This window comes from Diadema antillarum, unplaced genomic scaffold, assembly GCF_040938485.1.
Source record: "Diadema antillarum isolate AM-2024a unplaced genomic scaffold, OU_Dant_1.0 seq00001905_RagTag, whole genome shotgun sequence".
Taxonomy (NCBI): domain Eukaryota; kingdom Metazoa; phylum Echinodermata; class Echinoidea; order Diadematoida; family Diadematidae; genus Diadema; species Diadema antillarum.
The window spans coordinates 320,846-345,060 of NW_027272571.1; the positions used below are offsets into that span (position 1 = coordinate 320,846).

General features: G+C 37.8%; 1 protein-coding gene across 1 annotated transcript in view; it reads right to left on the reverse strand.

Annotated features, from left to right (window-relative positions):
- Window positions 1-21,477, reverse strand: part of LOC139713106 (U3 small nucleolar RNA-associated protein 25 homolog) — a 33,218-nt gene extending 11,741 nt beyond the window's left edge. The window contains exons 1-7 of the mRNA XM_071624862.1: window positions 21,369-21,477; window positions 20,366-20,701; window positions 19,964-20,055; window positions 19,492-19,587; window positions 18,498-18,617; window positions 17,138-17,223; window positions 16,497-16,559 (exon numbers count right to left, since the gene is read on the reverse strand). Coding sequence (XP_071480963.1) covers window positions 16,497-16,559; window positions 17,138-17,223; window positions 18,498-18,617; window positions 19,492-19,587; window positions 19,964-20,055; window positions 20,366-20,701; window positions 21,369-21,477 — 902 coding nt within the window. The remainder of the gene's footprint in view (window positions 1-16,496; window positions 16,560-17,137; window positions 17,224-18,497; window positions 18,618-19,491; window positions 19,588-19,963; window positions 20,056-20,365; window positions 20,702-21,368) is intronic.
- Window positions 21,478-24,215: the final 2,738 nt, after the last annotated feature.

The following is a 24,215-nucleotide window of genomic DNA, read 5'->3' on the forward strand; positions in this document are numbered from 1 at the left end:
AGAACTTTATGGAAAGTCAACCTCGACCTCGGAGAAGACAACGAAAGGCTGGTGGCAAAGTGAAGACTTGCACATTAGGCCAAAAAAAAAAAATAGTTGTATTGGTGTAACCCGCCCGACCCTAAAAAAAAACCCGACCCTGAACTTTTTAACAAAAAAAAAAAAAAAGGAAATACATTGTACATCGTTTTTACCGAGAGAGGGCGCGATACGGGTTTGTGAATTATCAAAAACCCAGAAGGGAGATACATATTATTGGAAATTGAAGTATCCAATACAAGTTACATTTTATGCAATGTTTATTTTCCGGTTCGAGAAAAACAGCAAGAACAAATTTGATTTTTTAAATAAGTTAAGTGATCACCTCAACAATTTTAATGTAAATAACTCCCTTATGATTATTGGTGGGGACTTTAATATGATTCGAAATTTTGATTATGATATTTCGAGTAAAAGGAGTGCTATAGGTCATCAGTTTAATTCAGAATTTGAACATTTTCTTGGAACCTTCTATGCGTTAGACATATGGAGGAAAAGAAATCCAGATAAGATCCAATTTACATATAAGCAGAAGAACCCTCTAATACAAAGTAAGTTAGATTATTGGATAATCTCTAATCAACTGGAGAAGCAGATTTCAGAGTGTAATATTTTCTCATCAATTGCCCCTGATCACTCGGCTATACATTTAGGATTGTTTTTAAATTGTAACATTTTAAAGAATATAGGACCATCTTATTGGAAGTTTAATAATAGTTTGTGTTTAGATAAAGAATATGTACATTTACTGAGAGCAGAAATTAAATCTATAATAGAGCAAGGAAAGAAGGAGTTTACAAATGTTAGAGTCCTTTGGGATTTTGTTAAAATGAAAATTCGTGAAATAACAAAGAAATATTCAAAAGGAAAGGCCCAAGAAATACAGGAAAAAATAAGGAAATTACAGAAAAATATTTTTGATTTAGAACAATTGTTAATCATTTCCAAAGATAATGACATTTTACATCAATTAGAGTTGAAAAGAAATGAGATGAAGGGATTATATGATCAGAAAGTAGCGGGCTTAAAAGTGAGATCGCGAGCTAAGTGGTTTGAGGAAAGTGAAATTAATGAAAAATATTTTAAACAATTATTAGCATCTAATCAGAGGAAAACATTTATAGATGAATTAAAATCAGAAGATAGTGTAGAAATCATTGATCCAAAGCAGATTCTGAGAGAAATTAAAAAAATTTATCAAAATTTGTATACTCAATGTGAGATAATAGATAATAAAGGGGATTTTTTTATTAATATGCCCCATTTGAATATAGGTGAAGCTAGTAAAAAATCATGTGATGAGAAAATTACAATGGGTGAATGTATTTTGATATTAAATGAAATGCCTTTGAATAAATCACCAGGAAATGACGGATTAACAGTTGAATTTTATCAAACATTTTGGTCTGATATAGGAAACCTTGCTTTAGAATCCTTTAATGCATCTTTTGAGAGAGGGGAATTATCAAACTCACAAAGACAGGGCGTAATAACAGTAATTAAAAAAGAAGATAAAGATCCTTTATATATTCGTAATTACCGATCAATCACCCTTCTCAATGTAGACTACAAACTTTTATCTAAAGTATTAGCTGAAAGAATAAAATTGGTATTAGGAGAAGTGATATACGTAGATCAAGTTGGGTTTTTACCTGAGAGGAATATTGGAGAGGCTGTAAGGATTATTGATGATATTATATTTGATACGCAGGTATACAATGTGCAGGGCTATTTAGTTACAGTCGATTTTGAGAAAGCTTTTGACACCGTCTCACACTCTTACATGAAATTATTAATGACAAAATATGGCTTTGGTCCATATTTCTGTAGATGGATAGAAGTCTTATACAATAATGCAATTAGTTGTGTTATGAATGGAGGCTTCTCCAGGGATACTTCGAAAAAGGCAGGGGAGTAAGGCAAGGGGATCCCTTGTCTCCATACCTTTTTTTTGTTGATTATAGAAACATTAGCATTGTTTATTCGGAATGAAAAAGATTTAAAGGGTATCTTGATTGGTGATAAAGAGACAAAGATAGTAATGTATGCAGACGTTCAATCGTTCAATTTTTGTGAAAGAAAAACGTGATATAGAAAGATTAGATAATATTTTGGATTCTTTTTATTACATATCAGGATTAAAAATAAATAGGGATAAGACATATATTATGAAACTGGGGTCTTCTAGTCAGATTAATGATAACCTGACTGGAATAACGCTGGGCAAATTGGTTCAAACAGTTAAAGTGTTAGGAATATATTTTTCTTTAGATATTAATGTTAAAGGTACTAGCCCACATTTGTAAACCTGCAGCAATTGGTCTCATAGTTAGCATGGAGTTTGGGTATGATTGCAGTAACACCTGTGCAAAATTTCGTTCCAATTAGTCCATTACTTTCATAAAAATAAATGAAAATGCACCGTATGCATGCGTATAATGCTCGCTAGCTCCGGTCCACGTACGTACTACATGCATGCGATACATGTGTATGTTACATGTACGTAGCTAGCCCGCGCACGCAATTCGATTTTGGGTCGGGTTGACCCGGTTTGAAAATTGATTTTAAAACGATGATTTTCTCTCTTTTATCGAATGGTATAGACAAAGAGCAACAGGTGAGGTATGTTACTGTTATAACTTGTACTTGGAGTCATATTGGACCTGTTTTATGCAGTTTTTTATTTTCGTGGGTTTGCAAATGTGGGCTAGTACCTTTAAAGAAGAAATGAATTATAAAGAAATTTTGAGTAAAATAAAAAGATTGTTGGGATGGTGGAAGCAAAGGGATTTGACTCTCTTTGGGAAAATTCAACTGGTTAAAGTATTTGCTATACCTAAATTATTATATGTTTCTTCAATAATGTCAGTACCTCGATGGGTTTTCAGAGAGGTGGAAACGATTTGTTTTAATTTTATTTGTAATGGTCGTGACAAAATAAAGAGAAATTTATTGTATATGAATTATGATAATGGGGGAATGAAAATGATGAATTTTAGGTATATGGTGTATGCCCAGCGCGTAATGTGGATTAAGAGACTTTTTAGAGGTGATAAGAATATGAAGTGGAAACAGTTTTTTGAATATGTATTTACGAAAGTGGGAGGGAGATTATTTTTTTATTGTAATTATGATCCCTGGCTATTAAATATTAAAGCGCCGAATTTGTATTTAGAATTCTTAGATATTTGGAATTACTTGAAAGGAAAGAATGTTATTGTTAAAGAAAGGCATAATGAAAATCAAATAATTTTTAATAATACTTTTATTCCAGGTAGAAATTTCTCCTTTAATGAAAAATTATTTAACGCTAATGTTTTTGAAGTTAAACACGTTATTGACGCTGGTGGAAAAATTAGATCAGGGGCGCATTTTATTAGAAAGGGTTTAAATGTAGACGATTTAATTTTTCTTTATGAATTGTATAACAAATTTCCAGCAGAGTGGAGGGTGGCGAGAATAGGTAATGCGAAGGATCATATTTTGAATGATAACCCTGCTGATGTTTTTGAAATTAGTTTTAACGTTAACAAAAAAGTATACCCCTTAGTGTCAGTGACTTCAAAAATGATTTACAATATTTTTATTGGTACAATTGAAGATTCTTTCCTTTCCAAACACCCAGAAGTATTAGCTTTAAACATGGATAGATCTGCGACTGCAGTTTGTTTCTCTTTTCCTAGAATTTCAACACTAGACGGGAAGTTGAGAGATTTCCAGCATAAGCTCCTGCACAATGTTATTTTCTGTAATGATAAACTTCACCAGTTTGGAATAACACATTCAAATCTGTGCTCCTTTTGTAGGGAAGAGGTTGAAACATATCATCATATATTTTATGACTGTCCTCTAGTTTATCGAATATGGAACGAGGTAGGAAATAAACTAAAATTTCCTCAGTTTATTAATATGAATTGGCTGGATGTTTTACTTGGATTCAGGGAAAATATCAAACTCAATGCCTTGTTGAATCATGTGTTAATTTTGATTAAGCATATGATTTCTACTAATCGTAAAATTGGAAGAGTTCCAACCTGTGAAGAAATATGTAGGGCAATCGCCACCTCAAAACAGTCTGAATATGAAAAAGCAACATTAAAGGATAAATTGACATTACACTACGCGAAATGGGAAAATTATACTTCATGAAATACCGGGTCTAACTATTGCCTTTTGTTAAGATATATCTTTATTATTTACCTCAGTTAATTTATTTAGAATTAATTGAATATCCTGTGTTTTCAGCTTTGCTTGTTTATGTTCTCTGATTCTCATATCATTAAAACTTAATTAAATTTTATCTGGGTATGAATCTCCACTTGCATAAGACCCAGAGAGATATCAGTCATTATGATGTTCATAATTGGTGAATAGAATATATTTCAAAGATTTTGTAAGTCCATCATCTCTCACGTTTTTTTTTGTATTTGTTTTAGATAAAATCTTTATTCAGACTGGTGACTGAATTATGTCAAATGTGTACAATTTATGTATGTTTTATCTATATTCTACACACAACCTTTTGTTGTCCGTTAAACAGTGTATTATAGTTATATTTTGTGTCATTACAATGTAACAATTTCATTTGATTGGTCTGAATAAAGGCTATAAACAGCATCACAAAAAACCCCAACAACAACAACAACAGCTGGTGTTGGAAAATGGTCGCGCAGTACAGCGTGTCGGCGACCGGCAAGTCCGGTTCGAAGATCTTATTTAATATAATATTATTCGGAGAATTGATTTGTCTGTGGCGCTGGGTGATTTAGCCCAGGAATTTGTTCGTTCGTATTCTGACCGGTATGTCGTGACGGCTTTTAAACCGGTGATATAACAAAAAGTTAACTTTGGATGCAACAGACCCTCTCTATAGAATGGGGTTTTGTTAAATATGAGTTTTACACGTAAAATACAGGTAGCAAAAAAAAAAAAAAAAAAAAAAAATCCGCCCGCCCGACCCTATTTGAAAATCTCATGTTACGCGGGCGGATACGAAGCTATTAGTCGTGAGATCCCTCGAGGGTTCGGCGAGAATCTATCGCATGTTTAAAGCACAGTCAGGGCGTGACTGACTGAGATGGTTCTTGCCGACCCCCCTTCCCCTCCGCTCCGCGGCCACTCAGCTGTTGGGTTCAATCCCGGGAGCACTTTCACACTTATAATTTTGACCCAGTTCATAACCCATACTCCTTTTTGGCACCCCCCTCCCATATGGAAAGGTCTCAATACAACACTCCTGCCATACTCACCAATATAATCAAGCCACAACAGTCCCAAGCTGCGTGGAATGGCATGAACTAAGATCTCTGCCAGAAGCACCCTGATTACCACCTGATCCAGGCTACATGCTTGTCCTGCGTCGGTGCTGAGGAAGTACGGCGCTAACAGCAGAAGGAATCGCTAATCACGGACAGCGTGGACTGGTTGTCACTCCGAGCCTTGCCACCATAATATGGGGCAATTCGACAGAGATGACCACGGCAGTAGTGGCCAGGCACGCCGGTCTACCACCCCTGGCAATACCAACTGGTGCTCTCCATGCCGACGGCATTTATGAGTAATGAGGCATCACAGCCCTCGTGGCTGACCGAACACCAAAGGTCTGCCGATTAACAACAGAAGCAGTTCGATATCTGAACGACGCCGATACGGGAGATGCTGGATCACGAATCCGAGACTCACATCTGGGGGGTGCCTTCCATTTCTTCTCCCTCTATCTTTCCCTGTTCTTCCTCTCTATCCATGACCTCTTAATTTCGTTGTGTGGCTCCCGGGATAGTAGTGTATATTGTATATCTTCAGTTTCCGGGCCAGCCTTGCCTGAGGCTCCCCCTAAGTAGTATTGTCCTAGCCAAGTGAGCTATTGTATGCGTTTTGTAAGTGGATCACCAAGTGATGTGATCGTATATGTTCGTGTATGTTTGTATTGTTAGGGGAGAGCCCAAAAGGGCGAATTAATTAAAAAAAAAAAAAAAAAAAAAAAAAAAATAGCCAAATGCCTCGTCATCTAATTAGTGACGCGCATGAATGGATTAACGAGATTCCCACTGTCCCTATCTACTATCTAGCGAAACCACAGCCAAGGGAACGGGCTTGGCAGAATCAGCGGGGAAAGAAGACCCTGTTGAGCTTGACTCTAGTCTGACCTTGTGAAGAGACATGAGGGGTGTAGGATAGGTGGGAGGTGCTTGCATCGCCAGTGAAATACCACTACTCTCATCGTTTCTTTACTTATTCGGTGAGTCGGGAGACGGGCGTTCCACGTGGAGCGTCCGATTTCTGGTGCTAAGTGGCCGGCCCCGCGTCGGCCGCGACCCGCTCCGAAGACAGCGTCAGGCGGGGAGTTTGACTGGGGCAGTACATCTGTCAAATGGTAACGCAGGTGTCCTAAGGCGAGCTCAGCGAGGACGGAAACCTCGCGTAGAGCAAAAGGGCAAAAGCTCGCTTGATCTTGATTTTCAGTACGAATACAGACCGTGAAAGCGTGGCCTATCGATCCTTTTGACCGTCGGAGTTCGACGCAAGGGGTGTCAGAAAAGTTACCACAGGGATAACTGGCTTGTGGCAGCCAAGCGTTCATAGCGACGTTGCTTTTTGCAGAATTCACCAAGCGTTGGATTGTTCACCCACCAATAGGGAACGTGAGCTGGGTTTAGACCGTCGTGAGACAGGTTAGTTTTACCCTACTGATGAAAGGTTGTCGCTACGGCAATTCTGCTCAGTACGAGAGGAACCGCAGATTCGGACCGTTGGTACACGCGCTTGGTCGAGCGGCCAGTGGCGCGAAGCTACCATCCGCGGGATTACGGCTGAACGCCTCTAAGTCGGGATTACGGCTGAATGCCTCTAAGTCGGAATCCCAACCGGTACGCGGCAATACAGCCGGCGCCCCAGCCTCGGGAGGCCTGCACTAGCGCCAGCTAGCGGACGGGGCCGAAACCCGCGCACTCCGGGCTTGGAGGATACGAAGCTCCTTGCCCTCGCTCGCGGATAGCATTCCGCCGTGGAACGGGGCGCAAAATCACTTGCAGACGACTTGGGTATGGATCGAGGTGTCGTGCCCAGTAGAGCAGCCGTTTCGCTGCGATCTGCTGAAACTAACCCTTCCGATCCGCGGGATTTGTCCGCTTTTCTCTCAAAGTTGAGAAACAGGACGGGCGAATTCCCGGGGAGAAGGAGAGAAGGAGGAAGGAAGAGAAAAGGAGCATTATACTTGTAACCCTACAACACGCTGCAAGCGCCTCCTCTGTGTGCTGCTGGTGAGCAGCAATCTATACTTGTACACACATCGACATATATATATCTATCTACACACATCGACATATATATATCTATCTACACACACCGACATATATATATCTATCTACACACATCGACATATATATATCTATCTACACACATCGACATATATATATCTATCTACACACATCGACATATATATATCTATCTACACACATTGACATATATATATCTATCTACACACATCGACATATATATATCTATCTACACACATCGACATATATATATCTATCTATATCATCTATATCTATTCTTTTTGTTCTTCTTGTTGCTTTCGATTTTTTTTCTCTGTCTGTGGTCGGTGTGGGAATATTGATGGCCAGAAGAGACACTTTGCTCTCAAATGTAATGTTCCCGAAAGGGCAACGGCGCTTGCATCATTAGCTTTTCGGCGGGACAGGCAATAATCGTCCTGCTGAAAAGCCGACGAGGTGGAACAGAGGGCATGACGAGGCGAGTTCGTTATGTTTGACAGTCCTTCCCAACGGGGACATCAAAAAAATCTCCAAATGTTCACAATATGGCCGTCCCATCTCCAAAAGACTGACCCTTCCACAAACCTTGAACGATCATTTTCCCGAACTACATGGAAAGCAAATATCTTTCGCAAGAGTGGATGGGGAAAAAAAGGTCCACAAGCTCCCATTGAGTCTTCGTACCCCAAGAGCCATTATTCACCATCCCCAACAGAGGAGATCGGCTGTCTACATCCTGCCGGGCCCGGCTGAGAGAGACACCAGTGATGATGAGCTCCCTGAATATTTACCGGAACGACCTAGACTGGCTCATGTACCGGCTGGCACCCCAACAGTCTTCTTTGGATTTCCTGTTGGAGAGACACCTGATGAAGCAAGAGCCATTCGCCAAGCAAACAGATAAATCCTCCCAGGAACTCGCTACGTTCCGAACGCCTTTTGGCAGGTACTGCTATCAGAGACTTCCATTCGGTTTGTCTGTAAAGCCATGACGTTTTCCAGCAGCGTATGGATAACAACATTGAAAAGAACCCAGGATGTGTCTGCATTGCAGACGACATTGTTGTCATAGGCCACACAGAGATAGAGCAAGACGACAACCTCAGACAGCTCTTCGAGACAGCATCCCGTGAAGGACTGGTGTTCAACAGCAACAAGTGTATGGTCAAGGCTGTCGACTAGATCTGGAATGGAGACTCCGTAAATGATCACGACGCCTGCGCCTACACATAGAACATGATTCATGTAGGTCTAGCTCGCATCAGCCAGCGTATGAATATGGCAACCCGCAAGCAGTAGCAGCATCAACGCCGTATTATAAACTTAGCCGTCTTGGTTAAATCGTCGTCAGTCAATCAGTGTGGACAGATCTAGCTCTTGCCTCAGTCAGAGAAAGATGGAGCAGTTGAAGACTCTGGAACAACTGGAGGTAGACTTAAAAAACATTCTAGAAAAAGTGAGAGAGCCACTATCGAGATCACAAGAGCAAGATTCACTCCCTGGTCCTTCTAACATTACAACTGAAGTCCCTTTAGTTAAAAGATTTCAGAACTTTATGGAAAGTCAACCTCGACCTCGGAGAAGACAACAAAAGGCTGGTGGCAAGTGAAGACTTGCACATTACGTTTGACAGTCCTTCCCAACGGGGACATAAAAAAAAATCTCCAAATGTGCACATGAAAAAGCACTATTACGTCGGACGTCCTAGAGAGCTGACCATTTTACTGATCATAATACAGCTATTTTTTGCCAAGTCCATTTCTTCATTTTCTTCACAAGTGTTGTACAATTGTATATCATAGTGCAGTGCTATTTTTTTTACGAAGGAACCAAACGTTCCATGGAGACAATGCCGACTTTGTGAAGAATACTTGCACGTTCAAGCGGATTCAGAGAGTGAACACTATGATTTGTGCCATCCCGTAGTCCCACCTGGTGCAGCGTACGTCCACTTCTCATCCTACACTTGAACTATATACTATGACCATTTTCCGTTTCAAGGTTGATTATCTAGAGAAGGTACTGTATCATTGCTGCAATATTTGATTCCTTATTGAATCATTCCCTCTCATGTTTGAACTATGTGGTAAACATCAGTCGATCTCTCCGCGAAATGTATTATCTTGGACATGTTGTGGTAACGGTCGGCGTGAAATATGATACTTGTGAATTACCGTGATTACCAAATTTGCAGTGACGCAGAATGAAACCCACACATTTCACTTATTGTTATTTTGACTGACCCTCTGCTTATCTGCTTCTACATCATCATATCTTGAAATATTTTGTATTCTTCTTCTTGGAACATCGCCTAACATGGCTTCGACTAGATCCCAAACCAACATAGAGGCTATCGCTGTACATGCCATGCAAGAGTACTTGCAAAGCGATGCATTCTTTGAAGCCATTGAAAAGGCCCTTGAAAAGGGAATCAACAAACAATTGGGGAAATTTGCTGACCGATTAGCGAGTTTAGAGAAACACAATGTGGAAATAATGACGAGGCTGGAGAAGAGTGAAAGCGCCACAATGGAGAACGAAGTCGCTATTCAGGCCAAGGCGAGTGAGATTGATCACCTGAATAGCCAGCTCGCTTCGCAGGCAGATTCCATCCACAACCTCCAGCTATCCATCAACGAAATGGAACAATACTCTAGACGAAATTGCCTAAAGTTCTACGGTGTTCCTGAGGGCAACAATGAAAACACCGATGATCTCATCTGCAATTTGATGTCCCAGCGACTGAAGGTGCCTTTGTCTGTGACCGACTTGGACCGATCTCACCGAATCGATCCGAGACACACTCAGCCTGGTGCCAAATCTACATCGTCCACCGCAGATGGCGCTAAACCAAGGGCACGTCCGCATGTCATCATCGCCAAGTTCCACTCGTACAAAACACGAATGGCAGTGCTGCGCGCACGGAAGAAGCTTGCGGGCACAGGCATGGGGATCAACGAGGCCCTCACGGCACAGAACCAGCAGCTACTGTGGGACGCGAAAAAACACATGAAAGTGAAGGAGGCTTGGGCCTCTGACGGGCGCATTGTCGTACTCTTGCCCGCCACAAATGGGAAGTCTGTGAAGAAGGTTTTTAGGGGCAGGGATGAATTGGTCAAATTATGAATCATATTAAAAAAAAGTACATGCCAAGTGATATATAGCGATTTGTCATTGGTCAATTTTTGATAGCTTTCTCTTTGTTTTGTTAAACTACAATGTGACAATTTGATGATTATTTTTTCACATATGTACATGCTCTGTTGTCTTTTTGCTCTGTTTCAGTAATTACAATTCTGATATATTGATCTTCGTCTGTTGTTGATGTTGTTTGTTTTTCTAACGTTTTGAGGTATTGTTTCTGTATGTCACACTCAGCAAGTACATTACAATCTGATTTTTTAAGCTGTGAAGAAACTATTACTGGTCATGTAGAAAATGATAATTAATTTAATAATTTACCCTTTTTTGGCATTAACGATGAGGAGTTTGTAAATTTTGATAAGCATGCAGAAAAGAAACGGATTATCTCAATCTGGGAAGCAGATTTCAGTTTAACTTATATGATGGTGATGATAATTTAATTTATGATGTAAGAACTGTAGATTATGTAACTGATGCTGAATTTAATGTTAAAGTAAATGAAGTAGATGTAAATTTAAGTTTTATACATATAAATGCACGAAGTTTATTACGTAACTTTGATAAAGTTTGCGGTTTTCTTGCGTGCCTTGACTTTTCCTTTTCTATAATAGGCATATCTGAAACATGGATATCTCCTGGCATGCCACTTTCTTTTGATATTGACGGGTATGATTTTATACATTCTGACAGGTCTTCAGGTAGAGGAGGGGGCGTTGCAATGTTCATCAGGAAAGATATGAAATACAGAGTCTGTAAACCAATGCAAGAATGTGAAGGGCTTGAATCTCTTTGTATTGAATCATTATCTGGAATTTGTCAACATAATATTGTTCAAGTTTTGTACCGTCAGCCGAAATGTAATGTGCAATCATTTATTGCTTATTTTGAAACATTTTTAAATCATGAATTTATTAAAGATAAATCTGTATTTATTATGGGAGATTTCAATATCAACATACTCAATGTGTATAATATTTCTTATGTAAGTGATTTTGTTAATTTGTTTTCAGCCGGTGTGTATCCATTAGTAGATAAACCTACCCGTATTCAAGGAAACTCTGCTTCTCTTATAGATAATATAATGACAAATGTTGTAAATAAATCTATTCCTTCTGGAATTTTTTTGACTGATATGACAGACCATTTTCCAATTTATAGCATAATATATCCCTCACATGGTAAAGACACTGAAAAAGTAAACTTGTTCACAAATGTATTCCTAAGGTGAAAAAAGTAAATGGAAATGTATTATAAAGAAACCATGGGTTACATTTGCTATTTTGAAAGATATACAAAATAAAAATAAGCTTTTTAAACGATATATGACAAACCCGTCTGAAAAAAACAAAGTAATGTATCAAAAATGTCGTAATGAATTGAACTTGTGTTTACGTTGAGCGAAAAGATCTTATTATTATAAGAAGTTTTCATATGTAAAGAATAACTTAAAAAAGACATGGTCGTTAATAAATGATGTACTTAGACGTAAACAGAGTAAGCAAACTTTATGTAATTCATTTAAGATAGATGATAATATTATATATGACTCTGACATTATAGCAAATAATTTAAATGAATATTTTGTTGATATTGGTTTAAAAATGAATGAGAATTTTTCTGAAAATGAATATGCTTTCTCTGAATATATGAATACACCTATAAATGAAAGTTTGTTTTTGAAACCTGTAACAAAAAAGGATATCCTGGATATATGTGCAGAAACAAAATCCGGGAAAAGTTCAGGATTTGATGATGTTGATGGTGAAGTAGTTCAAAGGGGTAATTGATGCAATAATTGAACCATTAATTTACGTTTTGAATTTGTCTTTTTCTAACGGTATTGTACCTGATAAGTTGAAAATAGCTAAAGTGATTTCCGTTTTTAAAAAAGGTGATTCTCAAGTTTTTAGAAATTATCGACACCCATTTCAATTTTACCTTGTTTTTCTAAAATCCTCGAAAGAGTAATGTATAATAGATTTTATAAGTTTTTATTTTCCAAAAATGTTGTATATCCTAGTCAGTATGGTTTCCGAAAATGTTTTTCAACTGAAATGGCTATCACTGAAATACAAGACCGAATAATCAATGAAATAAATGTTTTAATAAAAGTGTAATAGGAATATTTATGGACCTTTCAAAGGCCTTTGATTCTCTTTTCCATTTTATTGTATTAAAGAAATTAGAGTATTATGGTATTAGAGGTATTTGTTTGAAGTGGTTTAAGTCTTATCTCTCTGGTAGAATGCAATATACTGTTTTTGATTCTGTTTTTTCTGATTTTAAAAGAAGGTCCGAGTACTGGATCAAGGGTCCCACATCTGGATCCCTGCCGAGGTGACAGACGTATGCGATGCCAGATCATACGTAGTCACTACTCCCAATGGCAACAAGCTCAGGAGGAATAGGGTGCACTTGAGAGACATACCACAGATGCCTCTGTTTACCTCACTTGACGACCCTGAACAAAGTCAGGGTGCTGCCTCTCAAAAAGAAGGTGGGAGAGGAGGTCCCACCCCGCCAGCCTCATAGCCCTAATGGTTCCTACATCACCCGCTCTGGGCGCATCAGTAAAAAACCTGCACGTTATCAATATTAGCAGGCACTAGCTGTGAATGAAAAAATAACACTTTCATTTTGAACAATTTACAAGAGTTGTATAGTTTCAAAATTTGATTCCACAAGTTTGTTTAATTTGAATTGTAGATGCGCAAGGATTTTATTCATTCATTTACTATTTTGTACCGTCAATTAATATAAAAACCTGAATGAAGCATAGCACTGTATGCGACATTACATGAAGCTATAATCTCCCATCACATTACAATGTATATACCAGTATGTTTATAGTTTTTTTTTTTTTTTCTAAGACAAGGGGGATATTGTGATATTGGCCAAATGGGCACGAACTACATTTATTCAATGCGCATTTATACCAATTGTCATCACTGTGTGATTTGACTTGATTCGACACACTGGTCCCGGCGGTCAAAGAATAAAGACTTCAACTTTTGTGTTCCCACGTTATTATCACAAAATACGTTTACTGTGGTTAATTGTCCTGTGTCAATTTATCATCAAACCACGTAGTACAACAGTGTATGATATCATTATCTACAACTCATTGGGGGAGGGTGCTAGAACTTCATACAGAACTTGAAGTAAACTCAGCACACACAAAACAGCTGGAAGTATATCTATATGAAAGCTGGAAGTATATCTATATATCTCTCAGCTGGTGATACCCTACTACAAAATCAGGGTCATGATCCCGATGCAAATTTTTTTTTTTCAAAATTGCTATAATTTGCAATCCAAGTATTATGATATTGATGATTTTGTTAGTCAACTTAAGGATGCTAATGCTAGTCAAGCTTCTGTCTCTTCAATACATTTCAATTCTAGAAGTGTTCAGAAGAATGTTGATCAAATGTTAAACTTCTTAGACTTGCTCAAACTTGACTTTGATGTTATTGGTTTATCTGAAACCTGGCTCAAAGATGCCGACAAACTGCCTAATATACCAGGCTACAACTCTGTGTGTTATAATAGATGTGGAAAATTAGGTGGTGGAGTTGGTTTGTACATAAAGGACTCTTACTCCTATTTTGAGAGACCTGATCTGGTTAGTGATGATGGTATGTGTGAGTCTGTTTTTATTGAGATTTGTCAATCAGTAGGATAAAATATTGTGATAGGCACTATGTATAAGCCTCCAGGTGTAGATACGCATAACTTTAATGCTATTTTTGATTCAAAGATCTCACCGCTACTGAAAGAAAACAAATTGGTTTATATTATGGGTGATTTTAATATTGATTTATTAAAATATAGCACAGATAATGATGTAACTGATTTCGTTAACACACTTTTTAGTAATTATTGTCTCCCTCTTATAACGAGGCCTACACGCATTACCAATGCCACTACTACTCTGTTGGACAATTACCAACCAGTTCAATAAGCCTGTTCAAAGTGGACTGTTGTATTGTGATATTACTGATCATCTACCTGTATTCCAGCTAACTGATCTAAATCAAATAAGAAGTGACAGACCAAGTAGTGATATTTATGTGAGAACTGTAAACATAGACAGTATTGACACTTTCAGGAATGAACTTGGTTCACACTGTTGGGATAATTTGTATGCTATGGAAAATGTTAACGAAGCTTATGATTATTTTGAGTCTGTTCTGTCAAGGTTATATAATAAACACCTTCCCCTAAAGAAAAAAAGTCGGTGTGCAAGAAGGCTTAATCCCTGGATGACTGACAGTATTTTACGTTCTATCAAATATAAAAATTTGTTATATAAGAAATATATGCATAAACCAAGCAACTGTAATGAGTGAAAATATAAACGCTTTAGGAATACTCTGAATGCTACAATAAGAAATGTGAAGAAACAATATTTTGAAAGGAAATTTGTTGTATATTGAAGTAATATTAAAGCAACTTGGAATCTCATAAATACACTCTTGAATAGAGGTGGTAAATGTGTAAATGTGTTAATGTAAATATTGATACGTTTGAGGAAAATTCCTTTCTTATTGGTGTTTTTGTTGACTTGTCAAAGGCCTTTGACACAATTAATCATAATATTATGTTAGCTAAATTAAAGCACTATGGTTTTAGAGGTGTAGCATACAGTTGATTTAAAAGCTACCTCTCCCATTGATATCAATGTACAAAATATAACAGTTGTATATCAGACTTAAAGAAAATATTATGTGGAGTTCTACAAGGGTCCTTATTAGGACCACTGTTGTTTATATTATACATAAATGATATTGTAAATGTTTCTAATTCCGATACCTCATCGTACGATTTTGTTAAAGTGGAATTGAATGATGTTCACATTCCCAGGGTAGAGAAAACTAAATTTCTTGGTGTTATTTTAGATTCAAAATTAACATGGAAGCCTCATATACAAGATACAGAGAAAAAAATATCAAAGAACATTGGTATTATATCCAGACTAAGCTACATGTTATTTACTGATGTATTATGGATGTTATACTCCACTCTTGTTTTGCCCTATTTGTCTTATTGCAACATGGTGTGGGGAAGTACTTTACAGTCCAGACTAAAGAAATTGACTTCAAAGCAAAATAAAATAGTAAGAGTCATACATGGAGCAAACCCGAAATCTAAAGCAGGCCCGTTATACTCAAAACTAAACTTGCTTACTTTGAAAAATATCACCACCTATCAGCAATGTATTTTTGTATATCAGTGTGTCAACAAACTTATGCCTGACCATTTTGTTCAATTGTTTGATATCAATCAGAATGTGCATAATTACAATACACGCTCCTCGTCATTAATGCATTTGCCCAGACCCAGAACCTTGTCTTACCAACATAATATTCATTTTATGGGGCCCAAGAAATGGAACAATTTATCTAAAGACCTAAGAAATGCACCATCTCAAAATTGTTTTAATATAAGACTCAAGAAAAAGTTGTATTCATCCATATAAGGTAGTTTATAGTGAGGGCTGCTAAATTTCTCTTGATTTACTAAAATGCATTATACATGTACATGTATGTACAATGTTGCCTTGTTTGTTTTAGTATTATACGTGTATATTTTTGGGTTCTCTTTACCTCTCCTTAATGTATTTTTTTTTTCTTTCTTCTCTTTTCTTTTCTTTCTCTTTTTCCTTCTTCCTATCTGTTTTCCTCCTGCATTCTTAGCTTTAGTCTCTTGTGAATCTGTATTTCATCTTGTAAATTTATATTAATGTCTTCTTAGCTATGTTTCAATCAGATTCAACTACGTTTTCAAATGTTAAAGGTGCACTCACTTCAAGCTGTGCTTACTGAGTTGTCACCTCCAGTTTGTCATTACTGAATTGTTACTGTTGTTATACGAATTGATCTGGAAATAAATGTTCTATTGAATTGAATTGAATTGAATGAAGCTTATGATGTAATAGGTGGAAACAAGTACAGCATTGTTAATAACCATCTTGGACTTAAAAAAAACAAGAAAAAAATAAACTTTGTTCTCTCACAAAAATAAAGTCATGCTCACTCAGTATCAAGGTCTGGGTTGGCTGTTAACAAGCTGTTGTGCTTCTGTACACAATTCCTTGACCTGGTGAAGACAAAAAGGAGGCAACAGATTTTGTTACAAAGAATATTAAGACAACAAACTTTTGTCATCAGAAAGTACTTTGTTTTTGGGGCCAGATTTGAAAGTCCCTTTGTATCTTTTTCCAACCCTGACATACCAAGCTTTAAGTGTAACAAAGTGTTATGTTCCTGGTCCAAACAAGTTAGAGTCAACTGTATATTGGTACTAGGAAATGCCAACAAGAAGAAGGTTATATGGGACTAGTAAAATTATTTCTCTTTCTTAAAAAGTTACTTTTTGAAGACTTTGGATGTATAAAATTTCACCATGGCTGATCAGGTTGAACTTTGCCTTCACGAAAGGGAAACATAATATTGTAAAACATCATTGTAAAAAAAATATTGTAAAACACTATTTGTTTGCCATCAGGAAATACTTCTTTGAGGATATAAAGATACTATATATCACATATGTGCGAGCTTTTACATATCAACACTGCTCTGTGCAATCAGGAAATACTGGTACTTGTTTGAGGATATGTTCACATGTGCAAACTTTTATAGACATAAACAATGAGAGAGAAAATAGAAGCATCTCACTTGACAATGTGGCTAAGGATGTGCAAACAGTATGCTAGCCGAATCTCATCAGCATTCTCATAGGTCCTCTGTGGATACAGCAAATCCTGAGAGAGAAAAAAAAAATCAGGATTGTCACAACAGAAAGCATTTCAGGATTCCAGTTCACAAGGAGGTACACATCAAGAGTTACTTGCAATAACTACAGATAACACTGTTGCGCCAGATTTATAGTTACCAAGCTATAACCACAGAAACTGTACAGTTACTAACACTGATACATATAATGGTCACTGTGAGACAATATTAGACTTCAGAAAGACGATCAAAGCGTGTGTGCAATGCATCCAAAAAATATTTCGATAAGTTGTGGTTGTGTATATATGCTATCTGCCATTATAAAACAATAATGCATAAAGCCCTCATTGGTTTACAATGTTATTACAAGACAGAAAATGTCAGGCTCAAGTGAGCTACAATAACTTGACTACATTTTGATCTAATCAAAGCAAATAAAAAAAAAAAACGAACACAATAAAGGCAGAGTAAAATTTAATACCTCTTTGTAAACAGGAAATGAGCATTCTACAACATTTTCTTTGAAAGAAATGGATAGGAAATCCCTTTTTGGAAAGGAAATACCTGCACCTATCCTTCCTGGCAAAGGAAATGTGTGACTGCCCAGCTAAAACCCACAAAAGTAGGCCAATATGAATTTCCACTTTTTACAGAGTTTAAAAGAGTAAGCTCTATGCTTTAAAATGATATATAACTTGTTAAAATTAGACCATCCTAACCCATTCAAAGAGTGATTGAAGTAAGTGAGAGTTTGGAGGTGCAGTTTCATAGAAAACAGAAAAAAGAGGATTTAAAGATTGGGTCACTCGCAGGTGCTGTGCAGAAGTATCAATTAGAAATGTTCTTTTCACAATGAAAGCAGTGCCTGTCAAAAAAAAAATGTTCAGAAAAACTGTTCAAATCTTGATTTCGGTTTGGTTTTAAACCGCCAAATTTTGACAGCAGGCACAAGTGTAGATGAAATATTACAATAAAGGCAAAAAATTAAACTTTGCTATATCTTTTGCATTAATCACGGTTCACTGTCCAAACATCAATCTCCTACATAATGCTTTTCTAACTTTTTTCCTTTCACGAAGTTTGTTTCATTACTATTCTCCCCTGAGAACGTAAGCACTGAATACTGTTTTCAGCGATGCGAAAACTTTAAAAATTTGAGTCGGTCAGCCCAAATGACACATTTTGGTCCATTACAGAGAATCCTAACCTGCGACTTTTTGTGGGTTTTGAGCTAGGCGGTCACTTATAAAGCCTGCAGGCCAACCATTTTTTCAATCTACACACACTTCATCCACAATCTTACTTTGTAAGAGTTCATGACCGAGAAGAGCTCCCTCTGGAGAGGAGACAGAGCCTCATCGCTGTCTTTCCTCAAGTGGGCGCCGTTGGCTTCTTTCCAGGCACTTGCCACACGCTTGGGTATCTGTGGAAGTCAAGGATCAAGACATCCAACAGTGTCAAAAGCTGATTGATGAAGCAATCAGAGGGTAGGACTAATAGTATAACAAATCCAGTTTAGATGAATGGGAAAAAAGAGGATCAATGGACCGGTTTGTGGCAGGACTAATTAGGAGGGAGGAACAGTTATTCCAAGGTGAAATATAGTTTCCATACACCTGCAGAAACTTTGGAATTTTGCTCAAAAATGGATACATATGTACAAAAAATGTGAGAAATAATGCTGTGATAACATAATTTCAGTTGGGTGGCAATGAAAATGCAAATAATAGCAAAACAGGTTTTGGTAAGCTGACAATATTACAATTTGAAAACATATACGATCGCGATTGGTATGTAATGTTTTATAATAGATTATTGACAATCGAAGAATTGGACCACAGCTGTATCAATCAATTTTCCATGCAAGAGTGAATCACATGCAGCTTGTTTGCCGTCATCCATATCTTTACTTCCCCTTCATCACCGATAGTTACAAAACTGCAGTTCTACTGTGGGATGAGTACCAGAATAGTTGCATACTGCAGTAAATCCAGTAGAACCACAGATATCACATATAAACATGAAATTAACCTTTACAAACTCACACACACACACACACACACACACACACACACACACACGCACACACACACACACACGCACACACACACGCACAATATAACAAAGGGTAACATTTGCTCTGTGTGAAGAAGGAAACTACAGGGGCTGTTGTGACATGGCCCCTCATGAGATACACTTCGACTTATCTGATGGGCGAACAGACCTGCATACCAAAAACTTTCTATAAACCTAATTGCTGGCGCCAATAAATGTTGAAAGTAGAGAATGGATCTTACATGAAGTGCCTTCAAGTCTTGTTCCTTGCACAAGCTCACATCAGCTCCATGTTCCTTTCCATACGAGGCGCAGGAGAGTTGTCCCATGCAGGGCCACTGGAACATATACAATGGCAGACAGATCCAAGGTGCATCACATGCTTTCACAGATGCAATATGAGCGACTACAAGCATTCATCATACATGAATACACAATCACAAATGGCAAATTTATCTGCTGGGTGTTTGATATGAATTAACAGTCAATGAGAGACTTTTCTAATAGATTATCAAAATCTTTGAACAACAGCAAAAAAAAAAAAAAAAAAAAATGACAACATATACCACCAAGATATACATACTGTATATTACGATGAAAGTGATTAGCACATCATATACTGTGATTCAATACTGATAACTATAACCTAATGGCCCTCCTCCAACACAACCAATTAAATCTGTAATCCAAAACTAATTCAAGTCATTACCGTACCTTTATTTCATGTTTATGTGAGGGCTTGGCTGAACTAAGAAGCTCTGCAAACCTTTCATCAAGCTCATGGTTGACTCTCTTGTAGAAAGGATCTGTTATAATGAAGTGGAGAAGAAAATGTTCTTTCTAGTGCAAACACTGAAACTGGTCAGAACTGTCTATAAAATGAGAAACTGAGAATAGATGCTTTTATCTTTTGTGAAAAACTTCTGTATACATGAAATGTTTGTATCAAACAGTTATAAACAAGATATAATTGTATCTCTTCCAGTAGGAACAACACTTACCAGTGATGCATTTAATAAACTTGTAGCATCCTGAGAAGCTCTTAATAATAACAAGACAGCTGTATTATTAATACTGACTGATATGTACAGAAAATAAATAAAACTTTAAACACACCTTGAAGGCTTGTCCCTGAATTTTCCTGCTCATCATCACTGGATCCGGAGTCCTCGGATTCCAAATTAGATGCATCACTCCCGCCTTCATCCTCGTCAGCATCCGCATCATCACTGTCTCCGCCATCTTCACTGTCGGCAACATCCTCCGCTCCTTCCTCCTCCTCATCTTCTCTTTCCTTGTCGCTATCATCCCCATCTGCTGCTAGCAGTTCATCATCTTCTCCATCATCTACATCACCACCATCAGACTGTTCTTCATCAGCATCCTCCTCCTCTGCATCTTCCTCCTCCTCCTTCGGGTATTCCTCTTCCTCTTCCTCTGACTCCTCCTCATCTGAACAGAAACATTTATACCCAAATAAGAGTTCAAAGTGCATTCACGTGACTCTCAGGGAGTTTGGTCAGTCAATAGAAATTTATGTGTTACTGTGGTTGTTGTTGTTTTGTTTTATCTGTTGTGTATTCATGGGTATAAGGTATGTGACAGAAAAATCGAAGGCTGTGGTTGAAATATGCATGAGTGGTGATGAAAATGACTCTATCAGCAAACCCAACGTAATCCCTCTGTAGAGAGTTATATGTCACGTATATAAGTACCCTTTCTAGTCTGATTGGGTGCTGCTGAAATGAATAGTGTAGCACATTATGATGCACATAATAGATGTAGATAAAACGGAGAAAGCTGCAGAGTGAAAACATTTCTCTGAGACACTCTAGTAGTTTCTCTGGCTAAATGGTTAGAACTTTTTCAACTTAACATTTTCTTTATCAATCATCATAACACATTTTTAAAGAATAGATGTGATAATAAGTTGAATGAAAAGAGAAACATGTGTATTTGCTAATTGGTCAATTCTGTTTCTTTCTCTTTTTTTTGGGGGGGGGGGAGCCAGAGGGTGGGTTCAGAAATGCTTTGCAAAACACCTTTAAATTATGTGGAGAGTGGAGTATATGAAGAAAAAAGCATATCAAAAATTTCTTACTGTTCTGAGGTAACAAACCTGAAAAGTCCAGCTCATCATCATTGTCTTGTGATCCCAGATTGGCAAGAAGCTCCTGGTATGAGGACAACTTTTCTCTCTCTTCCTCTTCATCTTCAGAAGATGACATCACCTGGTACACAATTAGATTGGAAGGTAAGTGAATATGTCAGCATAAATTGACAAAAGTGTGGAATTTCGGCATCCAACTTGTTTTATGCTTCCATAGTGCCGAGTAATATAATTTCTTCTTCATGTGGGATTTTTAATAGGTGTTCCAGATAACTTTGGTATGCTTTACTGAAACAGGAGATTGAGGAGGAATGGAGGGGCACATTGGGGAAGGAGTAGAAGTCAACATATGACCCTCTGACCTCCAAGACATAATGCCTAAACAACACAGAGTTCTGTTTGAAATGTGCTATTGTACAGCCAATATAAAATTGTGTTTTAAAATTCAATAATTGTTAGTTCAGAATTGAATGTATCAACTTCAGAGGTATGAATACCTTTGGATTTTGATTTTTTTTATCTTACTCTTGTAGAAAAACACATTCACAGCAAAAAGTAAATCAATTAGAAATGAAAGACAGACATGAAATGAGGCAAAAAAAAAATTATTGTAAAGAAAAGAAAAAAGAACTGGGTTACTAGTTACAGTACATGTATATGTTTCACTTTTACATTGCAATGTCAAGTCTCAGACAATGCAATTGTGACAGACACTGAGTGGTGGAAAATAGGAAATTGCACGTTTCTGGACCAGATACAATTCTCGCTATCGCCAATGACGTAAAAAGTACCCGGATGTGGCTTTTTCGTCAAGATTTAGTGCACTTGGTAGCAAGGGCACTTCCGGCGCGGGGCATAATTTGCACAACGCTAGCGTGCGCGTACGTGTACCTTACCTATAGCGCAACGCCGACCACGGATACTAGTACAGTAGGCCGCTGTACCGCCCGAGCCAGCGAGTGTGGCCAGGCCTGTCATACTCGTACACTGTAGTCCCCTCCGGCGGCGGCCGGCCTTGCATTAGCCACTGCATGCACGCAGCGCATAAGCTAACACATACCGGTACAGCGATCATGCGATCGATGTGCACATCACAGATAAGTCATCTCTGCATACGCTGAAAATATGCTGGAAAATATTCACCCACCTGGATATACAGTATATCGTCATGGAATGCCCATCTTCTTTCTTTATTTGTTCTCTGTCGAAATGTCGCGAACACAATCGGGAACGAACAGTGATCTCGAACTTATCCTGTCTCCGAAGCAATTTCTTCCGAGTAAGTACAATGTACGTACATGTACGTAGGCACTAGGCCTACTACCTAGCTAGTGCTACTAGCAACTACCACAAGTCGCACGTGCACGTACTGCGCTGTGGAGTCACCCGCAAACTTCACCCACGCTGCCACGTCACGTCTCGCATGCCAGTAAGGGTCCTATTTCTGCAGATTTTTTTCATTTATTGTCGTGCGAACAACACATGGCAGCTTCGCAGCAACAACCAATAGTCGTATTAACAGCAATTTCTTAAGAATGGAGAAATTTCAAATCATATTAAAGCTGTAATTCAAGTCGAGAAAACCGGAAGTACACGTAGAATACAGTCGGTTGTGTGTGTAAATAGCATTAGTCACGTATCACGCGCGTACGAACGGAAGTGACTTTGCTACCGGACTATCCCATAATGCACCGTAAATGACGCTTAAATCAACATCCGGGTACTTTTTACGTCATTGGCGATAGCGAGAATTGTAGATACATACTTAAGATCTTGTGGCAAATGTGCATATCAGCACTCATGATGTTATTAGCTTTTTTTGCAGACATCTAACAAATCTCTGCATATTTACCCTTGTTTCTGGAGCTGAAGCAGTAACTGATGGTTGGTCGTTTCCCTTGTAGCCATATAAACTTCTGGTCAATAAAAAGGATTCAGATAGCAAACACTCTCATATTCACACATTTTGCTCATTGGTCTTAATTTGTTTGTACGTTTGTGTATGTATGCATATATTCACATTATTGTTCAATTTGCAGAGAACCAGCCTCACATATATACTACATCAAGTTTTCCAAACTGAATGAAACACTTCTGGTATTCATGTGATTATGAAAAACAATTACTTGTAATCATCAACTGTGGAATCTCTCCTTTGTGTGAGAGACTGAAACTTGGAACTTCAGGCCGAGAGGGGGAGGGGTGGTTACCAACATCTCTTGCCAACAGGAAGTCCTTTTACTAAATCATGAAGAAAACTTTGCATGGAATCTATGAATGAATCTAATTGGGACAAATCAGTGAAGGACTGTTTCTTAAAATGTCAAGTGACACTTTCAAACATCTGTTTTTCAAGATCCTATAATTCCTTCCCCCTCCCTCCCCCTTTTTGTTTTTGTTTTTTGAGGCATCAAAAATAAATTTAGTGGCATAAATTTTACTATACGACGCACCAGGAGGATGGATTTCCTTTGAAAATAACAACGCTTTATGGCGTAGAAATAGTAATCTCTTCACTTTATATCTCTCATCTGACCTTGATGGTCTATAGATCTATGCCAATCGCACTCAAAAATGGCAATGTGCTACTTAGTTAGCCGCCTTCGCTTCGGTCGCGGTCATTGGATTTGGATGGTCATGGATCAACAAGTGAAGTACAATTAGGAAAACAACACTCAAACATCAATACGTGGGACTGGTATCCTGGTAAATGTAAAAATGCACGATATGAAATGGGGAACATAACGATAGTGAAGATTCGTCTTACCTCTTCTTTTCCCGCTCGATTCGTTCCTTGTTCATTTTGCTTAATTTCACCAAGTTGATCTTCCTCCTCTTTTTCTTTGGTCCACCCTT